The 23691-nt window shown below is 50.2% G+C and overlaps 1 protein-coding gene across 1 annotated transcript in view; it reads right to left on the reverse strand.

The window, feature by feature from the left end:
- LOC139746727 (uncharacterized) overlaps positions 1-23691 on the reverse strand; it is a 130573-nt gene that overhangs the window by 10320 nt on the left and 96562 nt on the right. Inside the window, exon 2 of the mRNA XM_071658213.1 lies at positions 4453-4507. Coding sequence (XP_071514314.1) covers positions 4453-4507 — 55 coding nt within the window. The remainder of the gene's footprint in view (positions 1-4452; positions 4508-23691) is intronic.

Here is a 23691-nt window from a genome sequence, read left to right on the forward strand (position 1 = left end):
TGACGGAGGGCGAGCGAGGCAGGCAGGCAGCAAGCTGCCCTCTCGCCTCGAGGGACCAATATACACTCTCGCGCCTAAATTACACCGAGACAAACATATTTTCCTCCGTCACCATCTGCAGTCCACGTGGCTTTTGTTCACGTGGAACAGAAAGAACATTGTGTAATTCTGCTGCACCAGCTGGCGGCGACGCCCCTAGAGGGAAGGAGGAGGAGGAGGAGGCCATCAGCCCCAGCAGTGTCAGGACTACTGAACAGTTCTCAGGGAGAAGCGTCTGACACTAGCCAGGAGGTCAGGCTCGGGGGGCGTCGCTACCAGCCTTCCGCTCGCCCAAGGAAGCCTTCCCACGTCTTCTCTCTTGAACGTAATCGTGGCAGTTCGCTATCACGAATGAGAGAGAGAGAGAGAGAGAGAGAGAGAGAGAGAGAGAGAGAGAGAGAGAGAGAGAGAGAGAGAGAGAGAGAGAGAGAGAGAGAGAGAGAGAGAGAGAGAGAGAGAGAGAGAGAGAGAGAGAGAGGTGACTCTATCTCTGCCTTGACTGATCGTCGTTGCCGGGAGACGTGGTACTGAATGGTCTACGTCAAACCCTCCACCAGAGAGGTTATCTCCAGTCTGCTGGGGTTCTATAGATTACAGAGAGGTTGTCTCCAGTCTGCTGGGGTTCTGTGAATAGCAGAGAGGTTGTCTCCAGTCTGCTGGGGTTCTGTAAATAACAGAGAGGTTGTCTCCAGTCTGCTGGGGTTCTGTAAATAACAGAGAGGTTGTCTCCAGTCTGCTGGGGTTCTGTAAATAACAGGGAGGTTGTCTCCAGTCTGCTGGGGTTCTGTGAATAACCCTCCACCCACCTTAGCAGATGCTACACCATACATACGTCTGTACTCTTCTATAACCATCTGTTCCTCGACTGCACACACCCCTCACCCCCTTCCCTCCCCCTCCCTTTCCCTTCCTAACCAACCAATTAGAAGGAAAAGGTCACGTCATACCCGGGAGGGCGTGGCTAGCAGCCGGCTTGGGTAATCTGAGACGAAACAGATAAGTAATGGAGAGAAGTATTAGTAATTTCACATCCAGTGTGTGGGTGTTACCGTACTCCGCCTGCCTGAGGTTGCGTCACTAGTGTAAATAAAAGTCACCTTCGGCGAGACTGTAGCATCAGGAGTGCAGTTCCGTCAAAGAACTCATTCTCATTCCAAAGGAGTACGTCCCTTCCCTGCAACTGAAAATAGCGCAGCCTTGGGTTTGCGGGAGCTCCTGTTATAGGGGTCCTGTGGCAAATACAAGCAAATGATTTAGACATATAGAAATTCAGTGGATGTACTAGGCAGTTTCAGAGAGCTTTTGTGCCATGGATGACCATGGAAGTGGAAGTAAGTCATTGGGTGGGGAAGGGGGCGAAGGTTCTGGGAGCGATGAAGAATGTGTGGAAGGAAAAAAAGCTACCTTGGAGTGCGACAATGAGTATGTTTGATGGAATAGTTGTTCCAACAACGTTATATAGTTGCGAGGCGTGGGCTATTGATAGGGTTGTACGGAGGAGGGTGGATATGTTGGAAATGAAATGCTTGTGGACGATATGTGGTGTGAGGTGGTTTGATCGAGTACGTAATGAAAGGGTAAGAGAGATGTGTGGAAATAAAAAGCGTGTGGTTGAGAGAGCAGAAGAGGGTGGGTTGAAATAGGTTTGGACGTATGAAGAGAATGAGTGAGAAAGGTTGACAATGAGGATATGTGTGTCAGAGGTGGAGTGAACAAGGAGAAGCGGGAGACCAAAACGGAGGTGGAAGGACTGAGTGAAAAAAAATTTTGAGCGATCGGGACCTGAACATGCAGGAGGGTGAGATGCGTGCAAAGAATAGCGTGAATTGGAACGATGTGGTATACCGTTGTTGACGTGCTGTTAATGAACTGAACCAAGGCATGCGAAACGTCTGGGGTAAACCATGGAAAGGTGTGTGGGGCCTGGATGTGGATAGGGAGTTGGGATTTCAGTGCATTACACATGACAAGAAGAGACTGAGTGTGACCGATTTGTCTGTTTTCCTGCGATACCTCGCTGACGCAGGGGGCGGCGATGCTATTTCCTGTGAGCCGGAGTGTCGTCGGGAATGGATGAGGTAAGTGAGTATGAATATGTACATGTGAATATATATTTATGTATGTATATGTGTATATGTTATGTATATGTATATGTATATGTGTGTTTCTGTACGTGTATCGGCGTGTATATAAATATGTGTGGATATGAGTATGGATGGGTCTTCTACGTCTGTTTCCTGGCACTACCTCGCTGACGCGGTCTTTCGAACTGATGTGATATATATATATCGTAACGTAAGCCAAGGTACCTACCTAGCGGTGAACCTTGGCCATATCTCGTAGGTCACACATTTTGCGTAGACTGAGCTAGTGCGTCAGTACATGACTGCAGTCATTCGTCAATACCAGCGCAACTGCTTCCACTAGGAGGACATGAAGCGTCAGAGGCTGGAACTGGAGGGCGAGAGCCTGTCATCTGCTGGTCTCGCTGAGCAGTTAAGCCATCTGGAGCGCCAGTGACGATATTTGGCGCAGTAATAGATAAATGTCGGACTAGTCAGGGCGGAAAGGTCAAAGATTTCTTGGTACGAAGTGAGATTGCGTTGTAATATCGGATTTCTATCATCCTCTTGATTAATGTGTGCAAGGTTCATCCAGCTACAAAAGTCTCATGCTAGGCTAAGTTAGCCTTGGCTACATAGGTGAGGTTAGCCTTGGTTACCCTATATTTATTTGAATTAGGTTAGCTTAGGGTTAATTTGGATTAGGTTGGGTTAATTGGTTGGGTTACTTGGTTGGGTTAATTTGGGTGAAGTGAGCTTAGACAAGACGGTGGTTGATTGGCTGTCGTTACGGTATCGGAACTTTAGCGTTTTGAGAAGCTTAGCTTAAGCTGTAAGTTACGCTACAAAGTCAGTTAAGCTCGGGGTAGGTTAAGTTAGGTTAGCACAGGAAACAGAGAATACTCTAACTTACGATCACATTACGTGAGCCTCTCAGTTAGAAACACCTTTTTACATATGGTCATCGCATCTAACACGAGATACTGTGAGGGTCCAGCTGGTGTCTTGCTTGAAGTGATACATATAATCATTCTTCTTTACTAAACCTTCAAGTACATGTCTGATTAAATAACGCATCAAATGCAACCAGATGATTTAGATATATCCGTGAAATACGTAAATAAGAATATTGGACAAAATACGATCAAGATTTTGAAGATTCACCGATCCTTAAGTCTGTAAGAGCCCATGCGATTCCAAGATGAATCCTCACCTCGGAACATTCTTAGAAAACTTTGCCATTAAGAGAGACATTGAACTTATTGAAAGACATAAATGTCTGGTGTTGCCTGGAGAGTTATTCTGTGATCTAGTCCTAAATTGCAGCCTTCAGGAGGTGGAGTTAGTAGGAGGGGAGTTGCACACCCATCCGGCTACAGTGTTTACGATGGCCTGGCTGGGCCAAGGGCTTGAGCGAAGGAACACACCACCCTGACCCCGTCCACCACCAACACGTCTTACATTTCTCTTCTTCTTATCTATTTTCTATCTGGGTTGAGGGAGTAAAGTGGGTTTGTAGATTAAATCACTGGGCTTAGACAAGCAGTGGAGGAAGATTACGATGAAGAAAACGGGTGCAGTGTTTTCTTTTGAAAGATTTGTTAAGAACCGAAAGGAGTCTTGAGAATGATTGACCCTCACAAAGTGTGCATAGAGACACCTGTATGGTGCTGAGGGCCATCTTAATGGAAGCATCTGGGGGAATCAGTGACTAATTTGAGATTAATATGAGAGTGCATCAAGGCTGTGTGATGTCTCTGTGATGTTCAGTATTTCTAAAGTTGGGACATTGCGTGGGATGAGAGCCAGGTGGGGTCTCATCCAGGTGGGGGTCGTTGTGGTATGATAATCATGGAGAAATGAGATGGAAGTTCCCGGAGTTGTTGTGTGCATATGATGCAATGTTTCCCTAGCTATACCAGCAGGAGGATGACAAGGCAGTTCGAAGAGGTATGGTAAGACACTGGTGTTTTGAAAAAGGAGGTGAGATTTATGAATTAGATTACGTAGTGAAAGACTGAAGGGAAGGGAATTACTTTGTAAGTCCATTCTACTTTCTTAAGGTAATTGACCACTCCAAAGTCTTCTATCGGATAGAAATGAACAAGAATGGTGTTCTATTGATGAGCAAAGGGTGTTCTGATGAATAAAAACGAACAGGATATGTTTTTGGACGTTCATTTAACTTTCACCAAGATGAACAGACACCCAATAATGTTCTGGTGTATAGAAATGAACAATAATTTCTTCGTGCATTGATTCTACTTTACCTAAAACGATTTAACACCCAAGCGTCATCTGGTGGATGGGAAGGAACAGGCAATGTTTACAAACTGTCGAGGATACGAACCTGCGAAGTCGGTGGCTGCGGCGTCGTGCTGGGGGTTGGGCCCCGCCGGGGCAGCCTGGGGAGGAGAGAGAGAGAGGTTACACTGGACAGACACTGGGAGGAGAGAGAGAGAGAGAGAGAGAGAGAGAGAGAGAGAGAGAGAGAGAGAGAGAGAGAGAGAGAGAGAGAGAGAGAGAGAGAGAGAGAGAGAGAGAGAGCAGGAAAGAAAACGTGTAAGAATATAAGGAAGGTGGAAAGTGTAGCCCCAAAAAGTAAAGAGGACATAAGAAATATCATATGGATGGAATCCACCAATCCAGAGGAACACACATATAACCAGAATATGAAGATAGTCATTAACAATTTGTTAAAAGGTACATTTTGCCAAATTGATCTGATAATCTCTTGGCTGTACGGTAAGGCACTGGGGTGGATGTGGTCGAGGTCCAGCTCAGACGCCCTTACCTCTCTGTTATGGTTTCCAGGAGGCTTAGCGTATCACGCCTTGCCATTGGTTGAAGTAGATCCACCATGTTACTTGCTTAGCCAATGGAAAGTCTGTATTCCGGCAGAAAAGATAAGATAAAGTAAGACTTAAATGTGAGATTATTACGCCCTTGCTGGGCTCACTGGGCCATGCCAGCGAGGGAGGGCCATGTCCCCAGGTATGGACTCCCTCCCTGGGCTTATTAAGCGCCTGCCAGTGAGGCCCATGTTCTTGGACGCAGACACTCGAGGGGAACCTCGCATCGAATTTACAAGCTGTCGACTGGTCGAATATGTCACCAGCTGTCGACTGGTCGAATGTGTCACGTGTGGGGGGGGCGCGTCTCCCCATCTGTGTTACCCACTGAGGACCTGACTAAAGGCCTGGGTGGAGAGAAAGGTGGTGTATCGCCCGCCGGGGATTAAATCAAGGCAGTGGACTCGATGCCAGCGACGCTGACCACTACATTACTCCTGAGGCGCCGAAGAACACAGGAGGGAAGGAGGTTTCAAGTGCGGTGTGTGTGTGTGTGTGTGTGTGTGTGTGTGCAAATATCGTCGTGATGTGGGTGTCGCTCCCTCGAGATGATAATATTCTTACCAATATCACTTTCATTTGTTATAGTTTCGCCCATTACCTGATGCACACCATCCCTACCATAGGTGGTGATGAAGAGCCATAGTGCGATTGTGGGACGAAGACTCGAATATATATACATACGTCTTCTTGTACGAGGATGTCGGGCGTCATCGTGGACGAGACCAGCAGTCAATGTGATATTGATGAGTGTATTTCCGACGCACTTGGATGAAGCCACCTGTTGCAGCCAGTGAGTGAGTGAGTGGTGGGTCGTGGCTGGCAAGCGTGCGTGGGGACTGGTGAGGGAGCGTAGATCCCAGATCTAGACATGGGGGTGTGTTTTCCTTTACTGGAACCGTGGCAAAGAGACATCCCAGCCACCGCCACTGTGCTTAGGCTCCGCAAAGATCGACCCAAGACGACTGACGAAATGAAGTCACGTAATCAGAAGGTGGTGGTGTACCGCAGGAGAAAGTTTGTGTTTACGACAGTAAAGATGATGGAGCGAGGAGGCGCATCTTACTAAGTACAAACCTGGCATAGAGGCTTCGCTAATGTCATCACCAGACCAAGCAGGTATGTCACCAGACCAAGCAGGTATGTCACCAGACCAAGCAGGTATGTCACCAGACCAAGCAGGTATGTCACCAGACCAAGCAGGTATGTCACCAGACCAAGCAGGTACGTCACCAGACCAAGCAGGTATGTCACCAGACCAAGCAGGTATGTCATCAGACCACGCAGGTATGTCACCAGACCAAGCAGGTATGTCATCAGACCACGCAGGTATGTCACCAGACCAAGCAGGTATGTCACCAGACCAAGCAGGTATGTCACCAAGAGTCCTTCTACATATGCTTGCAAGGTGCAGCGGAAATATGGAGGGCGAGAGGTATTTGTCAACTCACGACACAACATTGTATTGCGTCCTTGTGATAAAGAGGACGAAGAAATGGACGAGAAAAGTAGCGCAACCCTCACTCCACAGCAGTATGGTCGGCAGCTATATAAACTGTCCCACCGTACCCAGATCCCACTAGCTGAAGCTATGATAGACATTTGATCATCAGCACTGATCATCGTCCACTTCCTAGCCAACACCCAGATCAGCACTGATCATCGTCCACTTCCTAGCCAACACCCAGATCAGCGCTGATCATCGTCCACTTCCTAGCCAACACCCAGATCAGCGCTGATCATCGTCCACTTCCTAGCCAACACCCAGATCAGCACTGATCATCGTCCACTTCCTAGCCAACACCCAGATCAGCGCTGATCATCGTCCACTTCCTAGCCAACACCCAGATCAGCACTCATCATCGTCCACTTCCTAGCCAACACCCAGATCAGCGCTGATCATCGTCCACTTCCTAGCCAACACCCAGATCAGCGCTGATCATCGTCCACTTCCTAGCCAACACTCAGATCAGCGCTGATCATCGTCCACTTCCTAGCCAGCACCTAGATCAGCACTCATCATCGTCCACTTCCTAGCCAACACCCAGATCAGCACTGATCATCGTCCACTTCCTAGCCAACACCCGGATCAGCGCTGATCACCGTCCACTTCCTAGCCAACACCCAGATCAGCACTGATCATCGTCCACTTCCTAGCTAAAACCCAGATCAGCGCTGATCATCGTCCACTTCCTAGCCAACACCCAGATCAGCACTGATCATCGTCCACTTCCTAGCCAACACCCAGATCAGCACTGATCATCGTCCACTTCCTAGCCAACACCCAGATCAGCGCTGATCATCGTCCACTTCCTAGCCAACACCCAGATCAGCACTCATCATCGTCCACTTCCTAGCCAACACCCAGATCAGCACTGATCATCGTCCACTTCCTAGCCAACACCCAGATCAGCACTCATCATCGTCCACTTCCTAGCCAACACCCAGATCAGCGCTCATCATCGTCCACTTCCTAGCCAACACCCAGATCAGCACTGATCATCGTCCACTTCCTAGCCAACACCCAGATCAGCGCTGATCATCGTCCACTTCCTAGCCAGCACCTAGATCAGCACTCATCATCGTCCACTTCCTAGCCAACACCCAGATCAGCACTGATCATCGTCCACTTCCTAGCCAACACCCAGATCAGCACTGATCATCGTCCACTTCCTAGCCAACACCCAGATCAGCACTGATCATCGTCCACTTCCTAGCCAACACCCAGATCAGCACTGATCATCGTCCACTTCCTAGCCAACACCCAGATCAGCACTGATCATCGTCCACTTCCTAGCCAACACCCAGATCAGCACTGATCATCGTCCACTTCCTAGCCAACACCCAGATCAGCGCTCATCATCGTCCACTTCCTAGCCAACACCCAGATCAGCGCTCATCATCGTCCACTTCCTAGCCAACACCCAGATCAGCGGTCATCATCGTCCACTTCCTAGCCAACACCCAGATCAGCGCTCATCATCGTCCACTTCCTAGCCAACACCCAGATCAGCGCTGATCATCGTCCACTTCCTAGCCAACACCCAGATCAGCACTGATCATCATCCACTTCCTAGCCAACACCCAGATCAGCACTGATCATCATCCACTTCCTAGCCAACACCCAGATCAGCGCTCATCATCGTCCACTTCCTAGCCAACACCCAGATCAGCACTGATCATCGTCCACTTCCTAGCCAACACCCAGATCAGCGCTGATCATCGTCCACTTCCTAGCCAACACCCAGATCAGCGCTGATCATCGTCCACTTCCTAGCCAACACCCAGATCAGCACTCATCATCGTCCACTTCCTAGCCAACACCCAGATCAGCACTCATCATCGTCCACTTCCTAGCCAACACCCAGATCAGCACTGATCATCGTCCACTTCCTAGCCAACACCCAGATCAGCGCTCATCATCGTCCACTTCCTAGCCAACACCCAGATCAGCGCTCATCATCGTCCACTTCCTAGCCAACACCCAGATCAGCGCTCATCATCGTCCACTTCCTAGCCAACACCCAGATCAGCACTGATCATCATCCACTTCCTAGCCAACACCCAGATCAGCACTGATCATCGTCCACTTCCTAGCCAACACCCAGATCAGCGCTCATCATCGTCCACTTCCTAGCCAACACCCAGATCAGCACTGATCATCGTCCACTTCCTAGCGACCACCCAGATCAGCGCTCATCATCGTCCACTTCCTAGCCAACACCCAGATCAGCACTGATCATCGTCCACTTCCTAGCCAACACCCAGATCAGCGCTCATCATCGTCCACTTCCTAGCGACCACCCAGATCAGCGCTCATCATCGTCCACTTCCTAGCCAACACCCAGATCAGCGCTCATCATCGTCCACTTCCTAGCCAACACCCAGATCAGCGCTCATCATCGTCCACTTCCTAGCCAACACCATCAAGAAGATGCGACCAGGCGTCGAGACACAGGAAATCAGGTTGTCAACCCTAGTCGTACACAGAGGCCATCACGTCCAGTACAGAGGCTAAAGGTGAACCATCATCACCTTGTGAGGAAGACTTCCGGCTGGAGGAGGAGGAGGAGGAGGAGGAGGAGGAGGAGGAGGAGGAGGAGGAGGAGGAAGAGGACAGTGTGGCAGGTGGACTCATCTGGAGTCGGAGGAGGAGGACAGTGTGGCAGCTGGACTCAACTGGAGTCCACCCCTAGTGCAATTGTCCACAGTGGGACGTAGGTCAGAATTTATATAGTTGGATTTATATAGTTGGATTTATATAGTTGGAATTTATATAGTTGGATATATATAGTTTGAATTTCATTTTGGATTTATGTATTTGGAATTTTATTGTTGGATTTATATAGTTAAGAATTTATTGTTGGATTTATATAACTGGAATTTTATTGTTGGATTTGTATAGGCTGATTTTTATTGTTGGATTTATATAGCTGTTCCGTGTAGATATACCGCCATATGTTGTGGCAGCACTACTACTATAACTACTACTACTACTACGACTACTACCACTACTACTACTACTACTACTACTACTACGACTACTACCACTACTACTACTACTACTACTACTACTACTACTACTACTGCTACTACTACTATAATTACTACGACTACTACTACTACTACTACCACTACTACTACTACTACTACTACTACTACTACTACTACTACTACTGCTACTACTACTATAATTACTACGACTACTACTACGACTACTACCACTACTACTACCACTACTACTACTACTACTATAACTACTACTACTACTACGACTACTACCACTACTACTACTACTACTACTACTACTACGACTACTACCACTACTACTACTACTACTACTACTACTACTACCACTACTACTACTACTACTACTACTACTACTACTACTACTACTACTGCTACTACTACTATAATTACTACGACTACTACTACGACTACTACCACTACTACTACCACTACTACTACTACTACTATAACTACTACTACTACTACGACTACTACCACTACTACTACTACTACTACTACTACTACTACTACTACTACTACTACTACTACTGCTATACTATAACTACTACTACTACTACTACTACTACTACTACTACGACTACTACCACTACTACTACTACTACTACTACTACTACGACTACTACCACTACTACTACTACTACTACTACTACTACTACTGCTACTACTACTATAACTACTACTACTACTACTACTACTACTACTACTACTACTGCTATTACTATAACTACTACTACTACTACTACTACTACTACTACTACTACTACTACGACAAATAATAATAATCATAGAGAAAATGCTAATAATGATAATAGGTTTTTCTGTCATGACGTGCACCAAGGGATGATAGGAAGAGACTAGCCTGCTACACCAATAACAGGGAACAACAAACACACGAAGGTGGATGATCATACACACGAGACCACCTAGTGTCGTCCACACCGACTGTGATGTGGCTGAGCTCAGACGGTGTCACTGGGGTCGTGGCGCCACACTGCAACACTAGGATGAGGGATGTCAGGTGGCAGGAGGTGATGGTGGCGGACTACTGATTTAGCTTCTCCCCGAACTGTCTGTCGGGTTGTGGTGTAATTGACTGCTGGAGCGAATGGAGAGGCGTGCGTGCCCTGAGCGCCTCTTAATAGGTTAATTCATCGTCAGCCGTTCCAGTACACAGTCTCGTGGAGGAACTTCTCACCGCCAATGCATCCGTCATTTCCCTGCTCCTGATTGTAGCACAGCCACGAAGCTGGAGGGAGCCCCGGGTAAAAGAGGTCCTGGTGGGGTTATGATATAACAGCTCTAATACAAATTTGCTTGCGCTATTTTTACGTTATTGTGTTTCTCATGCTTCTGGGAACATTATAAGACATTCACACCGAATGACACAGAAAAAAGGATAAAAGAATTGAGTATAAAATGGTTGTTTTTTTTCGTTTTCTACAAGCGACTTTGAGGCAAACCATTTTCCTTCATGTTCGAAGTGTTGACAATGTCTTCTGTGATAATCTACGTAACCACTTGGCCGTTGGCCAGCCGTGGTGACGATGCAGACTTGGGTCTCCAGGAATAAGTTCACTTTACAAGTGTAGTGTTGACTTTAATGGCCTTGCTGGGTGCTCTTATGTTACCACGAAGTGAGACATTTACATACGTGAGGGAGCATCAGACGGACAGATAATAGGAGACCTGATGGTCCGTAACGAGGGTAGCTGTTATTAAGATAGGGAAACAGAAGGCATCTCCTCACCCACCTCTCCCTCTTGCTCAACTGCCGGCAAGGAAAAGAGAAAGAAAATTACAGGAGATATAAGGGGGACGGTACTGCCATGGAAATTCAATTGGAAAGTATGGGAGGGAAGACGTTACTTGTCAGTTTTGACGACTTCTGCTCTGTGGAGTACAGATAACACACACACACACACACACACACACACACACACACACACACACGAACACACACAGAGCCGTCTCAAGGATCCCAAAGCTTCTTCCGTCCCAAGAGCTCAGACCTTGACCAAGTATTGTTCGTCTGGCAGTGTGTCAGTCTGTGGTTGGCCGTCTGACTCTGTGTCTCTCCCCTTCATAACAGCCACTCACAACTGACCTCATTCCCTCGTCGACATACGAGAGTAAAACTGGACGTCCCATATCCAGGTGAGGGTTGGGGGAAGGGGGACGGAATTACTCTCTGCTGGTATGTACGAGTCGCTCCCAAATCCCAGTTGTGGGACAGATTGGGGATGGGATCCCTCCCAACTGGGATGGACCGGTCGTCCTAATATCCCTGCTGTGGGACAGATTGGGGATCAGATCCCTCTCAACTGGTCCTGATATCTCACTTGTGGTCGTAAGTCAGTAAAGCCATGTTAACACTGGTCAACATTGGGCCATGCAGGTGGTAAACATGGATCACTAAAAGTGCTCAGACTCGCTCAGTGTTTACGACCTTCCTTGGCCAACACGTGAAATCTTATTTGTAAACATTGTTAAGTAAGGTGTAGTGATGTAGTCTGAAGAACATGTTCTTCTCGGAACTTTGCAGAGAATCTATGAGATCAATGTCATGGGGAACGATCTATCGATTGGCTTCAGCCCCCTCGAGTGTGTGTGTGTGTGTGTGTGTGTGATGACATCAGAGCTGCCACCCCGTCTGGCCAGGGTAGAGAAGGTCCACCAATCACCGCCCCTTTTTCTCGACGATAATGCTCATTCAGCGTTTCGATTGGCCACCGTGATGAAAGATATAAACTATAGGTCGCCAATCAGCGCAGCCCGATCTCTCCGTCATCCCATTTGGACTAATGAATTCTTCAAGATTCCCTGGAATTCATCACGACCTTTGTCTTGCATTGGCTGGAATCTCGAAGGGGGGTACGTCAGAAGCCGCGTCTCGGGACGAACTGGAAAACCCTGGAAACCCATAACGAAAAGAAGGTGAGCGACTCCGAGAATTGGAACGACTCTGCGAGCGATCATCATCCTGGAAAGCAAAGTAAACTCCCTGGAAGCAGAGCGAGCGATCATCATCCTGGAAAACAAAGTAAACTCCCTGGAAGCAGAGCGAGCGATCATCATCCTGGAAAACAAAGTAAACTCCCTGGAAGCAGAGCGAGCGATCATCATCCTGGAAAACAAAGTAAACTCCCTGGAAGCAGTTCCAGTGACGTGATATCTGGAACCTTGGTCTCTAGAGGTTGGCTAGTCAGCAGACCCTGTCTGGCCTCCACAGGTCTCCTGGTCTACAGACCCAGCTTGGTCTCCACAGGTCTCCTGGGCATTAGACCCTGCCTGGTCTCCAAGGGTCTCCTGGTCAAGAGACCCAGCCTGGTCTCCAAGGGTCTCCTGGTCAAGAGACCCAGCCAGGTCTCCACACGTCTCCTGGGCATTAGACCCTGCCTGGTCTCCAAGGGTCTCCTGGTCAAAAGACCCAGCCAGGTCTCCACACGTCTCCTGGGCATTAGACCCTGCCTGGTCTCCAAAGGTCTCCTGGTCAACAAACCCAGCCAGGTCTCCACACATCTCCTGGGCATTAGACCCTGCCTGGTCTTCAAAGGTCTCCTGGTCAACAGACCCTGCCTGGTCTCCAAGGGTCTCCTTGGTCAACAGTTCCAGCCTGGTCTCCACAGGTCTTCGGATCAGCCTCTTCTTTCCATTCGTCTCGTTAAGCTAATCTCCCAGACTCTCTCTCTCTCTCTCTCTCTCTCTCTCTCTCTCTCTCTCTCTCTCTCTCTCTCTCTCTCTCTCTCTCTCTCTCTCTCACACACACACACACACACACACACATAAATATGTAGACAAAGAGGCAGAGTGCACACCGGTCCATCCTACCTGTGCACACAGACCCATCTTACATGTGTACACACACACAGCCATCCTACCTGTGGACATCTTATATGTGTACACACACACAGCCATCCTGCCTGTGCACATCTTATATGTGTACACACACACAGCCATCCTACCTGTGGACATCTTATATGTGTACACACACACAGCCATCCTGCCTGTGCACATCTTATATGTGTACACACACACACAGCCATCCTACCTGCGCACATCTTATATGTGTACACACACACACACAGCCATCCTGCCTGTGCACATCTTATATGTGTACACACACACACACAGCCATCCTGCCTGTGCACATCTTATATGTGTACACACACACACACAGCCATCCTGCCTGTGCACATCTTATATGTGTACACACACACACACAGGTATCCTACCTGTGCACATCTTATATGTGTACACACACACACAGCCATCCTACCTGTGCACATCTTATATGTGTACACACACACACACAGCCATCCTGCCTGTGCACATCTTATATGTGTACACACACACACACAGGCATCCTACCTGCGCACATCTTATATGTGTACACACACATAGCCATCCTGCCTGTGCACATCTTATATGTGTACACACACATAGCCATCCTGCCTGTGCACATAGGCCCATCTTACCTGTAAACCCTTCAGTCACTACATAATTAACATGTGTGCGGCAGCTCAGACCATGCTACCTATAAAGGTCACGTTAGTGTGTCAGCTGATATGACTGTCGACGTTCAGCACGAGCCACAGGGGTCGCCATATGCCCTCCTGAGTATTATATGTCCGAGGTGTTGGTAAGCCGCTTGTTGACCCCAGTCTAAGGCCTTCACCCCAGCCCCACGCCTTCACCCCAGCCTCCTGCCTTCACCCCAGCCTCCTGCCTTCACCCCAGCCTCCTGCCTTCACCCAAGTCTCCTGCCTTCACCCAAGCCTACTGTCTTCATACCCAGCCCTAAGCCTTCACCCCAGCCTCCTGCCTTCACCCCAGCCTCCTGCCTTCATACCCAGCCCTAAGCCTTCACCCCAGCCTCCTGCCTTCACCTCAGCCTCCTGCCTTCACCCCAGCCTCCTGCCTTCACCCCAGCCTCCTGCCTTCACCCCAGCCTCCTGCCTTCACCCCAGCCTCCTGCCTTCACCCCAGCCCCAGACCTTCACCCCAGCCCCAAGCCTTCACCCCAGCCTCCTGCCTTCACCCCAGCCTCCGGCCTTCACCCCAGCCCCAGGCCTTCACCCCTGCCCAAGCCTTCACCCCAGCCTCCTGCCTTCACCCAGCCTCCTGTCTTCACCCTAGCCTCCTGTCTTCACCCCAGCCTCCTGCCTTCACCCCAGCCCCAGGCCTTCACCCCAGCTCCAGGCCTTCACCCAGCCCTGCCTTCACCCACCCCAGGCCTTCACCCCAGCCTCTTTCCCTTTACCCCCCCCCCCCCCTCCCACACCTCCTTAGCCCCGCCACCATAGGCTAGCCCAACCCAACCATAGGCTAGCCCCAGACAACCCTAGGCCAGCCCCCGCCCAACCATAGGCTAGCCCCAGACCAACCATAGGCTAGCCCCAGACTAACCATAGGCTAGCCCCAGACCAACCATAGGCTAGCCCCAGACCAACCATAGCCTAGCCCCAGACCAACCATAGGCTAGCCACAGACCAACCATAGGCTAGCCCCAGACCAACCATAGGCTAGCCCCAGACCAACCATAGGCTAGCCCCAGACCAACCATAAGCTAGCCCCAGACCAACCATAGGCTAGCCCCAGACCAACCATAGCCTAGCCCCAGACCAACCATAGGCTAGCCCCAGACCAACCATAAGGCTAGCCCCAGACCAACCATAGCCTAGCCCCAGACCAACCATAGGCTAGCCCCAGACCAACCATAGGCTAGCCCCAGACCAACCATAGGCTAGCCCCAGACCAACCATAGCCTAGCCCCAGACCAACCATAGCCTAGCCCCAGACCAACCATAGACTAGCCCCAGACCAACCATAGGCTAGCCCCAGACCAACCATAGCCTAGCCCCAGACCAACCATAGCCTAGCCCCAGACCAACCATAAGCTAGCCCCAGACCAACCATAGCCTAGCCCCAGACCAGCCATAAGCTAGCCCCAGACCAACCATAGCCTAGCCCCAGACCAACCAGAGGCTAGCCCCAGACCAACCATAAGCTAGCCCCAGACCAACCATAGGCTAGCCCCAGACCAACCATAGGCTAGCCCCAGACCAACCATAGCCTAGCCCCAGACCAACCATAGCCTAGCCCCAGACCAACCATAGCCTAGCCCCAGACCAACTAACCACTGGCCAGCTCCTGACCCTGCCTCAAAGGGGATACATACAACACAAAACACACACGGATCAAAACAGACAAGCTTGGGCCCAGCAGGACTGTGGTCTTCTACAATGACATTAACCATTTTACCGCCACTCACTCCTTCACTTCACTTGTCAAAGAAAGAGATTTCCCAGGTCTCGCTCATAAAGGTCAAGCCATTCTCTTTTTCTACTGCAGTTTCAGCAGAGTTTCGACGTTATGATAATTCTCTTTCGAAAATGTGTTTGAAAAAGGCAACAGACTCACGAATAGACAGGAAAAATTAGCTAGCAAGCTTCGTACTGAAGTGATGTGGTCGTACAGGTGTGCAGTGTGAGCTGTCGTACAGGTGTGCAGTGTGAGGTGTGAGGTGTCGTACAGGTGTGCAGTGTGAGGTGTGAGCTGTCGTACAGGTGTGCAGTGTGAGGTGTGAGCTGTCGTACAGGTGTGCAGTGTGAGGTGTGAGCTGTCGTACAGGTGTGCAGTGTGAGGTGTGAGCTGTCGTACAGGTGTCCAGTGTGAGGTGTGAGCTGTCGTACAGGTGTCCAGTGTGAGGTGTGAGCTGTCGTACAGGTGTACAGTGTGAGGTGTGAGCTGTCGTACAGGTGTACAGTGTGAGGTGTGAGCTGTCGTACAGGTGTGCAGTGTGAGGTGTGAGCTGTCGTACAGGTGTGCAGTGTGAGGTGTGAACTGTCGTACACGTGTGCAGTGTGAGGTGTGAGCTGTCGTACAGGTGTGCAGTGTGAGGTGTGAGCTGTCGTACGGGCGTGCAGTCTGAGGTGTGAGCTGTCGTACAGGTGTGCAGTGTGAGGTGTGAGCTGTCGTATAGGCGTGCAGTGTGAGGTGTGAGCTGTCGTACGGGCGTGCAGTGTGAGGTGTGAGCTGTCGTACAGGTGTGTAGTGTGAGGTGTGAGCTGTCGTACAGGCGTGCAGTGTGAGGTGTGAGGTGTCGTACAGGTGTGCAGTGTGAGGTGTGAGGTGTCGTACAGGTGTGCAGTGTGAGGTGTGAGGTGTCGTACAGGTGTGCAGTGTGAGGTGTGAGGTGTCGTACAGGTGTGCAGTGTGAGGTGTGAGCTGGGAGTGCCAGTGAGTGAAGCAGGAGGTCATACGACACTTGTCACTGTGATGCCCACAAGTTTGATTCGCCCAGTCAGGTCGGCTAAGCCTGGTCATCGTCTACCCTGGGTCATCGTCCAGCCTGGGTCATCGTCCAGCCTGGCCCATCGTCCAGCCTGGCCATCGTCCAGACTGGGTCATCGTCCAGCCTGGGTCATCGTCCAGACTGGGTCATCGTCCAGACTGGGACATCGTCTAGCCTGGGTCATCGTCCAGACTGGGTCATCGTCCAGCCTGGGTCATCGTCCAGCCTGGGTCATCGTCCAGCCAGGGCCATCGTCCAGCCTGGCCATCGTCCGGCCTGGCCATCGTCCAGCCTGGCCATCGTCCGGCCTGGCCATCGTCCGGCCTGGCCTTCCAGCTTGGCCTCCCAACTCGGCCATCGTCCAGCCTGGGTCATCGTGCAGCCTGGGTCATCGTCCGGCCTGATCATCGTCCAGCCTGGGTCATCGTCCAGCCTGGGTCATCGTCCAGCCTGGCCATCGTCCAGCCTGGCCATCGTCCAGCCTGGCCATCGTCCGGCCTGGCCATCGTCCGGCCTGGCCATCGTCCAGCCTGGCCTTCCAGCTTGGCCTCCCAACTCGGCCATCGTCCAGCCTGGGTCATCGTGCAGCCTGGGTCATCGTCCGGCCTGATCATCGTCCAGCCTGGCCATCGTGCAGCCTGGGTCATCGTCCAGCCTGGGTCATCGTCCAGCCTGGGCCATCGTCCAGCCTGGCCATCGTCCAGCCTGGCCATCGTCCAGCCTGGGTCATCGTCCAGCCCGGGTCATCGTCCAGCCTGGGTGATCGTCCAGCCTGGGTCATCGTCCAGCCTGGGCCATCGTCCAGCCTGGGTGATCGTCCAGCCTGGGTGATCGTCCAGCCTGGGTCATCGTCTAGCCTGGGTCATCGTCCAGACTGGGTCATCGTCTAGCCTGGGTCATCGTCCAGACTGGGTCATCGTCCAGACTGGGTCATCGTCTAGCCTGGGTCATCGTCCAGACTGGGTCATCGTCCAGCCTGGGTCATCGTCCAGCCTGGTCATCGTCCAGCCTGGCCATCGTCCAGCCTGGGCCATCGTCCAGCCTGGGTCATCGTCCAGCCTGGGTCATCGTCCAGCCTGGCCATCGTCCAGCCTGGGTCATCGTCCAGCCTGGGTGATCGTCCAGCCTGGGCCATCGTCCAGCCTGGGTCATCGTCCAGCCTGGGTCATCGTCCAGCCTGGTCATCGTCCGCCCTGGTCATCGTCCAGCCTGGTCATCGTCCAGCTTGGGTCATCGTCCAGCCTGGGTCATCGTCCAGCCTGGGTCATCGTTCGGCCTGATCATCGTCCAGCCTGGGTCATCGTCCAGCCTGGGTCATCGTCCAGACTGGGTCATCGTCTAGCCTGGGTCATCGTCCAGACTGGGTCATCGTCCAGCCTGGGTCATCGTCCAGCCTGGGTCATCGTCCAGCCTGGCCATCGTCCGGCCTGGGTCATCGTCCGGCCTGGCCATCGTCCGGCCTGGCCATCGTCCAGCCTGGGTCATCGTCCAGCCTGGGTCATCGTCCAGCCTGGTTGTGGAGCGTGTGGACCATCCTGATCTTACCCGGATGTGTGGGCCAAGCACTCAACCCTGTGTGCACCCATGATGTACACACCACTGTGTGTAAACCAGTGATGTACACACCACTAAATATGCACCAGCGTTGTACACATCATTATGTGTACGTCAGTGATATACACATGAACATCTGTACACTAATGTTGTATTCACCATTCTCTATACACCATTGATGTACACACAGTTGTGTACACCTGTGATATATACATGATCATATATATACCATTGATGTACATGCCATTATGTATGCCATTATGTATACACCAGACACCATCATGTACACCAGTTGTGTACTCAATATTCGCCTCATGTATGTATGCGATGCTGTGCCTAGCAACGCTGTGCGTTTAAATGAATATGTTTGTGTGTGTACTGTGCCTCGTGTACACACGTTCCTGTAGTGGTTCTGACCATGTGTACACCTCTGTCTGTGTACACTGCTGCATTTGATTAACTTTCCACACTGTAGGGTAGGGAGTCTTACAAGTGTAGGGCTCCATCTCGCAATCTAAACTCTGTGGTCCACATTCATGACACGATCATTCACTCTTATCCATTCATCTAATAATCTTATACTATAAAGATACTTAGTAACATATTTTCTAACAAATCTTTTGATTGGTTTCATGTCATGGCCTCTGGTGGGTCGGTCTTCGCATCTTTTGAAGAACTGTGCAGTGTTGACGTCACCATACTGGATTTTTAAGAGCTTTGAAGTTGTGATCAAGTAACCTCCTTGGTCTTTTCTCTTCCATGGTGGATAAATTGATAGCCTCTACCCTTTCTCTCTGTCACTGATCTTCCTCAATTCTGGTTTCCATCTTTGTTGTCTTTTCTTTGGACGTTTTCCATCAGTTCTTTGCGCCCCTTTCAGCGTGGTGACCAGGTCTACCGAGGCGGCATCTAGTTTTGGCCTAAGATATGATGTGAACAGCTAGCTGAATACATTCCTATACATAGACGTAATCCTTACAGTTATTATTGTCTCTATTGTTCTCCTGTAGGGCTGTCGCGACAGGTATGGGACAGTGTCGTTTTGCAAGTCCGTCTCATGCTGGAGATTCCTCCAGCTTATCTCCTGCTACATAATGATATCGAAGTCTCCTCTCACTGTCTCTCACCTTCATTACTTTGCCTTCACTCGAGCTGAACTTCAGCGACCATGGGATATAGACACTTTGGAATCTGTCTAAGTCCCCATGTAAGTAGGTGTACTACTACTGTGTGTTTACTATCATGTATGTCTATAGTGCTGACTCCCCTGCAGGTATACATAGCCTGTATACTTATGCCTGTGTGTATTCCAAGGTATTCGTAGGGAATTATATCGGTAACTACACCTTACACAGATGCAGCTGTGGGCTTGTGTACCTGTAGTGCTACAAACACAGACACACACATACACACAGCCCCCAATGGCGTGCCTTACTCCACCTTCGTAAGGAAAATATAATGCATTACCAGCGCTGTGTAAGTGTCAGTCTGATATGATAATAAAGATAGAGCCATTGTGGGAGGAAGGACTCTCTCTGTGAAGTCCCTATGGGAGGAGGGAAGAAGCCGGAGTGGGAGGAAGGAGGAAGCCACAGTGGGAGGAGGAGGTACTCTGTGTGAAGCCACCGTCGAACGAGGGACCAGGGACACTGATGTCTGCACTTGACGCGATAAGTGAAGATCCGGCGAGCCTCACCACATCTCATGGAAGGAAATCGCCTTTTCTATGTACTGTGCAGCTGATCGAGTGGATGCGGACCTCCCCAAACACCTGACGGGGACCTCCCCAAAGACCTGACGGGGGACCACAGCAAGACCAGGCCAGGTAGGAGGGACACATACACACACACACTCACTAATGTAGAGGCGAGTCATGACACACACGATCGGGTGGGTGGACTGCGAAGGCAACACAAATCCACCTCTGACCTCATCGTGGCTATGAAAGATCCAGGTGACCTTCGGGTGAGGGTGTGTGTGTGTGTGTGTGTGTGTGTGTGTGTGTGTGTGTGTGTGTGTGTGTGTGTGTGTGTGCCTCTAAGCCTACGGGAAGAGGTCACAGCCATGCCAAAGTGGTGCCGGAGGTAAGGGAAAGAGGGAGAGATGAGGGGAGAAGGGAAATAAGGAACGGGAAAAGTATAGAAGGGAAATGACATGAGAGCGATCGCTGGGGACGGGAGGAGAGAATGATGCCATTAAAGTAGGTTATTAAAACTTGAGGAGATATATACCATCCCTGACTCATTTGCATATAGATGCAGTGATTAATCTAGAGACACATCTGAGGAAATCAAACCAATACCTGGACGCTCACACGTGCACCCAGGTATTGAAAGCACGCAAGCAAACACGACCAGCAAGACGAAAGAAGGTAAGGAATCTTGTTATTCATTTTCATATTGTCATGTCTCGCTCCCGGGGCCTCTGACCACAGCAGCCTTGCCCCCCGCCACTCCTGTACCACCTCCAGGAGGAGCCAGAAGAACGACTTTAGCATCAGGTGGAATGATAACGACCCTACCTCCTTCATCTACACCTCCTGCAGCAGGAGCCAGGAGAGACCATTGCCAATATGCCTTTCATTCTTCTGTTATCTGGATCATGATCAGTATAGCGAATATTGCATCAGAGAAAATTAGATGTTTCTGTAACGCTTTTTTCTTGTTTCAAAGCTGTGGTGGATCTGGGAGCCACCAGTGGGCTGAGAACCCACCAGTGGACAGAGGACCCACCAGTGGACTGATGACCCACCAGTGGACAGAGAACCCACCAGTGGACAGAGGACCCACCAGTGGACAGAGAACCCACCAGTGGACAGAGGACCCACCAATGGACAGAGAACCCACCAGTGGACAGAGAACCCACCAGTGGACAGAGGACCCACCAATGGACAGAGGACCCACCAGTGGACAGAGGACCTACCAGTGGACTGATGACCCACCAGTGGACAGAGAACCCACCAGTGGACAGAGAACCCACCAGTGGACAGAGAACCCACCAGTGGACAGAGGACCCACCAGTGGACAGAGAACCCACCAGTGGACAGAGGACCCACCAGTGGACAGAGGACCCACCAGTGGACAGAGAACCCACCAGTGGACGGAGGACCCACCAGTCGACAGAGAACCTACCAGTGGACAGAGAACCCACCAGTGGACAGAGGACCCACCAATGGACAGAGAACCCACCAGTGGACTGATGACCCACCAGTGGACAGAGAACCCACCAGTGGACAGAGAACCCACCAGTGGACAGAGAACCCACCAGTGGACTGATGAGCCACCAGTGGACTGATGAGCCACCAGTGGACGGAGGACCAGCCAGTGGACAGAGAACCCACCAGTGGACAGAGAACCCACCAGTGGACAGAGGACCCACCAGTGGACAGAGGACCCACCGGTGGACAGAGAACCCACCAGTGGGTTGAGAGCGGTCAGGTTGGAATGTCATCAAGCAAATATTATAGCAATGTTCACGAGAGGCCACTGAACTCTAGTGTTACAATGGTTGTAATGGCTGGGTATCATACATCAGCGTTGTGTGGAATGTAGTCACCCTAGTGTTGTGTAGCGTGTGTTAAACCAGTGTTGTGTAATGGGCACTAAACTCATGTTGTTCAGAATCTACTAAAACCAGTGTAGTATAGAGAGTGTTAAAGTTATTAGGTGTAGGATTTGTTAAACCAGTTATGTGTACAGGATGCTAAATCAGCGTTGTGTACAATGCAGTTAACTGTATAGAATGAACGACGGCTAGTTTAGTAGAAAATGTGTTAAATCAGTGTTGCACAGAATGTGTTAAGCCAGTTATGTGTAGAAGATGCTAAACCAGTGTTGTGTACAACGCAATAAACTGATGTTTTATAGAATGTACCTACAGCCACTTTAGTAGGGAATGTGTTAAACCAGTGTTGCACAGAATGTGTTAAACCAGTGTTGCATAGAATGTATTAAACCAGTGTTGCACAGAATGTATTAAGCCAGTGTTGCATAGAATGTGTTAAACCAGTGTTTCATAGAATGTGTTTAACCAGTGTTGCATAGAATGTCTTAAACCAGTGTTACATAGAATGCGTTAAACCAGTGTTGCATAGAATATGTTAAACCAGTGTTGCACAGAATGTGTTAAACCAGTGTTGCACAGAATGTGTTAAACCAGTGTTGCACATAATGTGTTAAACCAGTGTTGCATAGAATGTGTTGAACCAGTGTTACATAGAATGCGTTAAACCAGTGTTGTGTAGAAGATAGTAAACGAGAGTTGTGTGGAGTTTATCAAACCAGTGTTGTGTCGAACGTGATATCTTTGCTGGAATTCGGATGACAGTGTTATGAAGACATCAGCTCTGGTGAGGAGATCCCGTCACACGGAAGGGAGGGAGAGGAGAGAGAGGGAAAGGCCGTGGAAGAGGAAACCGCTGGGAAAGGGGTGGGTGAGTGGGACAGTGACTTTTGTCCATTTTAAACAGGCACCGAAGGGAGAGTCCTAGGACATTAGACCACTGTATGAAGAGTGCTAGGACACTAGACCACTGTAGAGAGAGTCCTAGAACACGAGATCACTGTAGGGAGAGTGCTAGGACACTAGACCACTGTATGAAGAGTGCTAGGACACTAGACCACTGTAGGGAGAGTGCTAGGACACTAGACCACTGTATGAAGAGTGCTAGGACACTAGACCACTGTAGGGAGAGTCCTAGGACACTAACCATCAAAGGGAGAGTCCTAGGATACTATATCACCACAAGGAGAGTCCCAGGACACCAGGCCACCACAGGGAGAGTCCCAGGACACCAGGCCACCAGAGGGAGAGTCCTGGAGGCACTAGACCCCCACACTGGGGTGTGAAGGTAAGGTGGATACCCATTTTGTCTCCCATGACCAGAGTGTGTGTCATCAGCCACTCGGCTCAGCTACACGTACTGGAGAGAAATTCAACAAAGTGTAATTTTATCCCCCACTGGTGAACCTTCCACTGCGGTAGTTCCACGACTGTAAGTTGAGTTAGTGGCCCAAAGTTCTGGTAATTTAATGTTTTAGTTCCTTGAAGTAAAAATGGAGGCTAACAAATCCCTGAACTTGGGGGTAACAAATCCATTTCGTCGACAGGAGAGCTGGTGTGAGGTGGGTAACACGACGCGCCTCCTGCAGTGGCACCCGTACATAGTCACAGTGGACTTCAACACGAGTCATGGTATAGATGTCATATACTTTTTGACAGGCAGGCAACGTCGGCATGGACTGTAGTCCCTGTAGAGGTGTGTCATGACCTTAGACTTTGACAGGCACGACGCAGGAGATTTCTGTAGTCGCCCCTGTAGAAAGATGGCATGATAGTAGAACATGAGATATTATTACCA

This window comes from Panulirus ornatus, chromosome 66 (genome assembly GCF_036320965.1).
Source record: "Panulirus ornatus isolate Po-2019 chromosome 66, ASM3632096v1, whole genome shotgun sequence".
Lineage (NCBI taxonomy): Eukaryota > Metazoa > Arthropoda > Malacostraca > Decapoda > Palinuridae > Panulirus > Panulirus ornatus.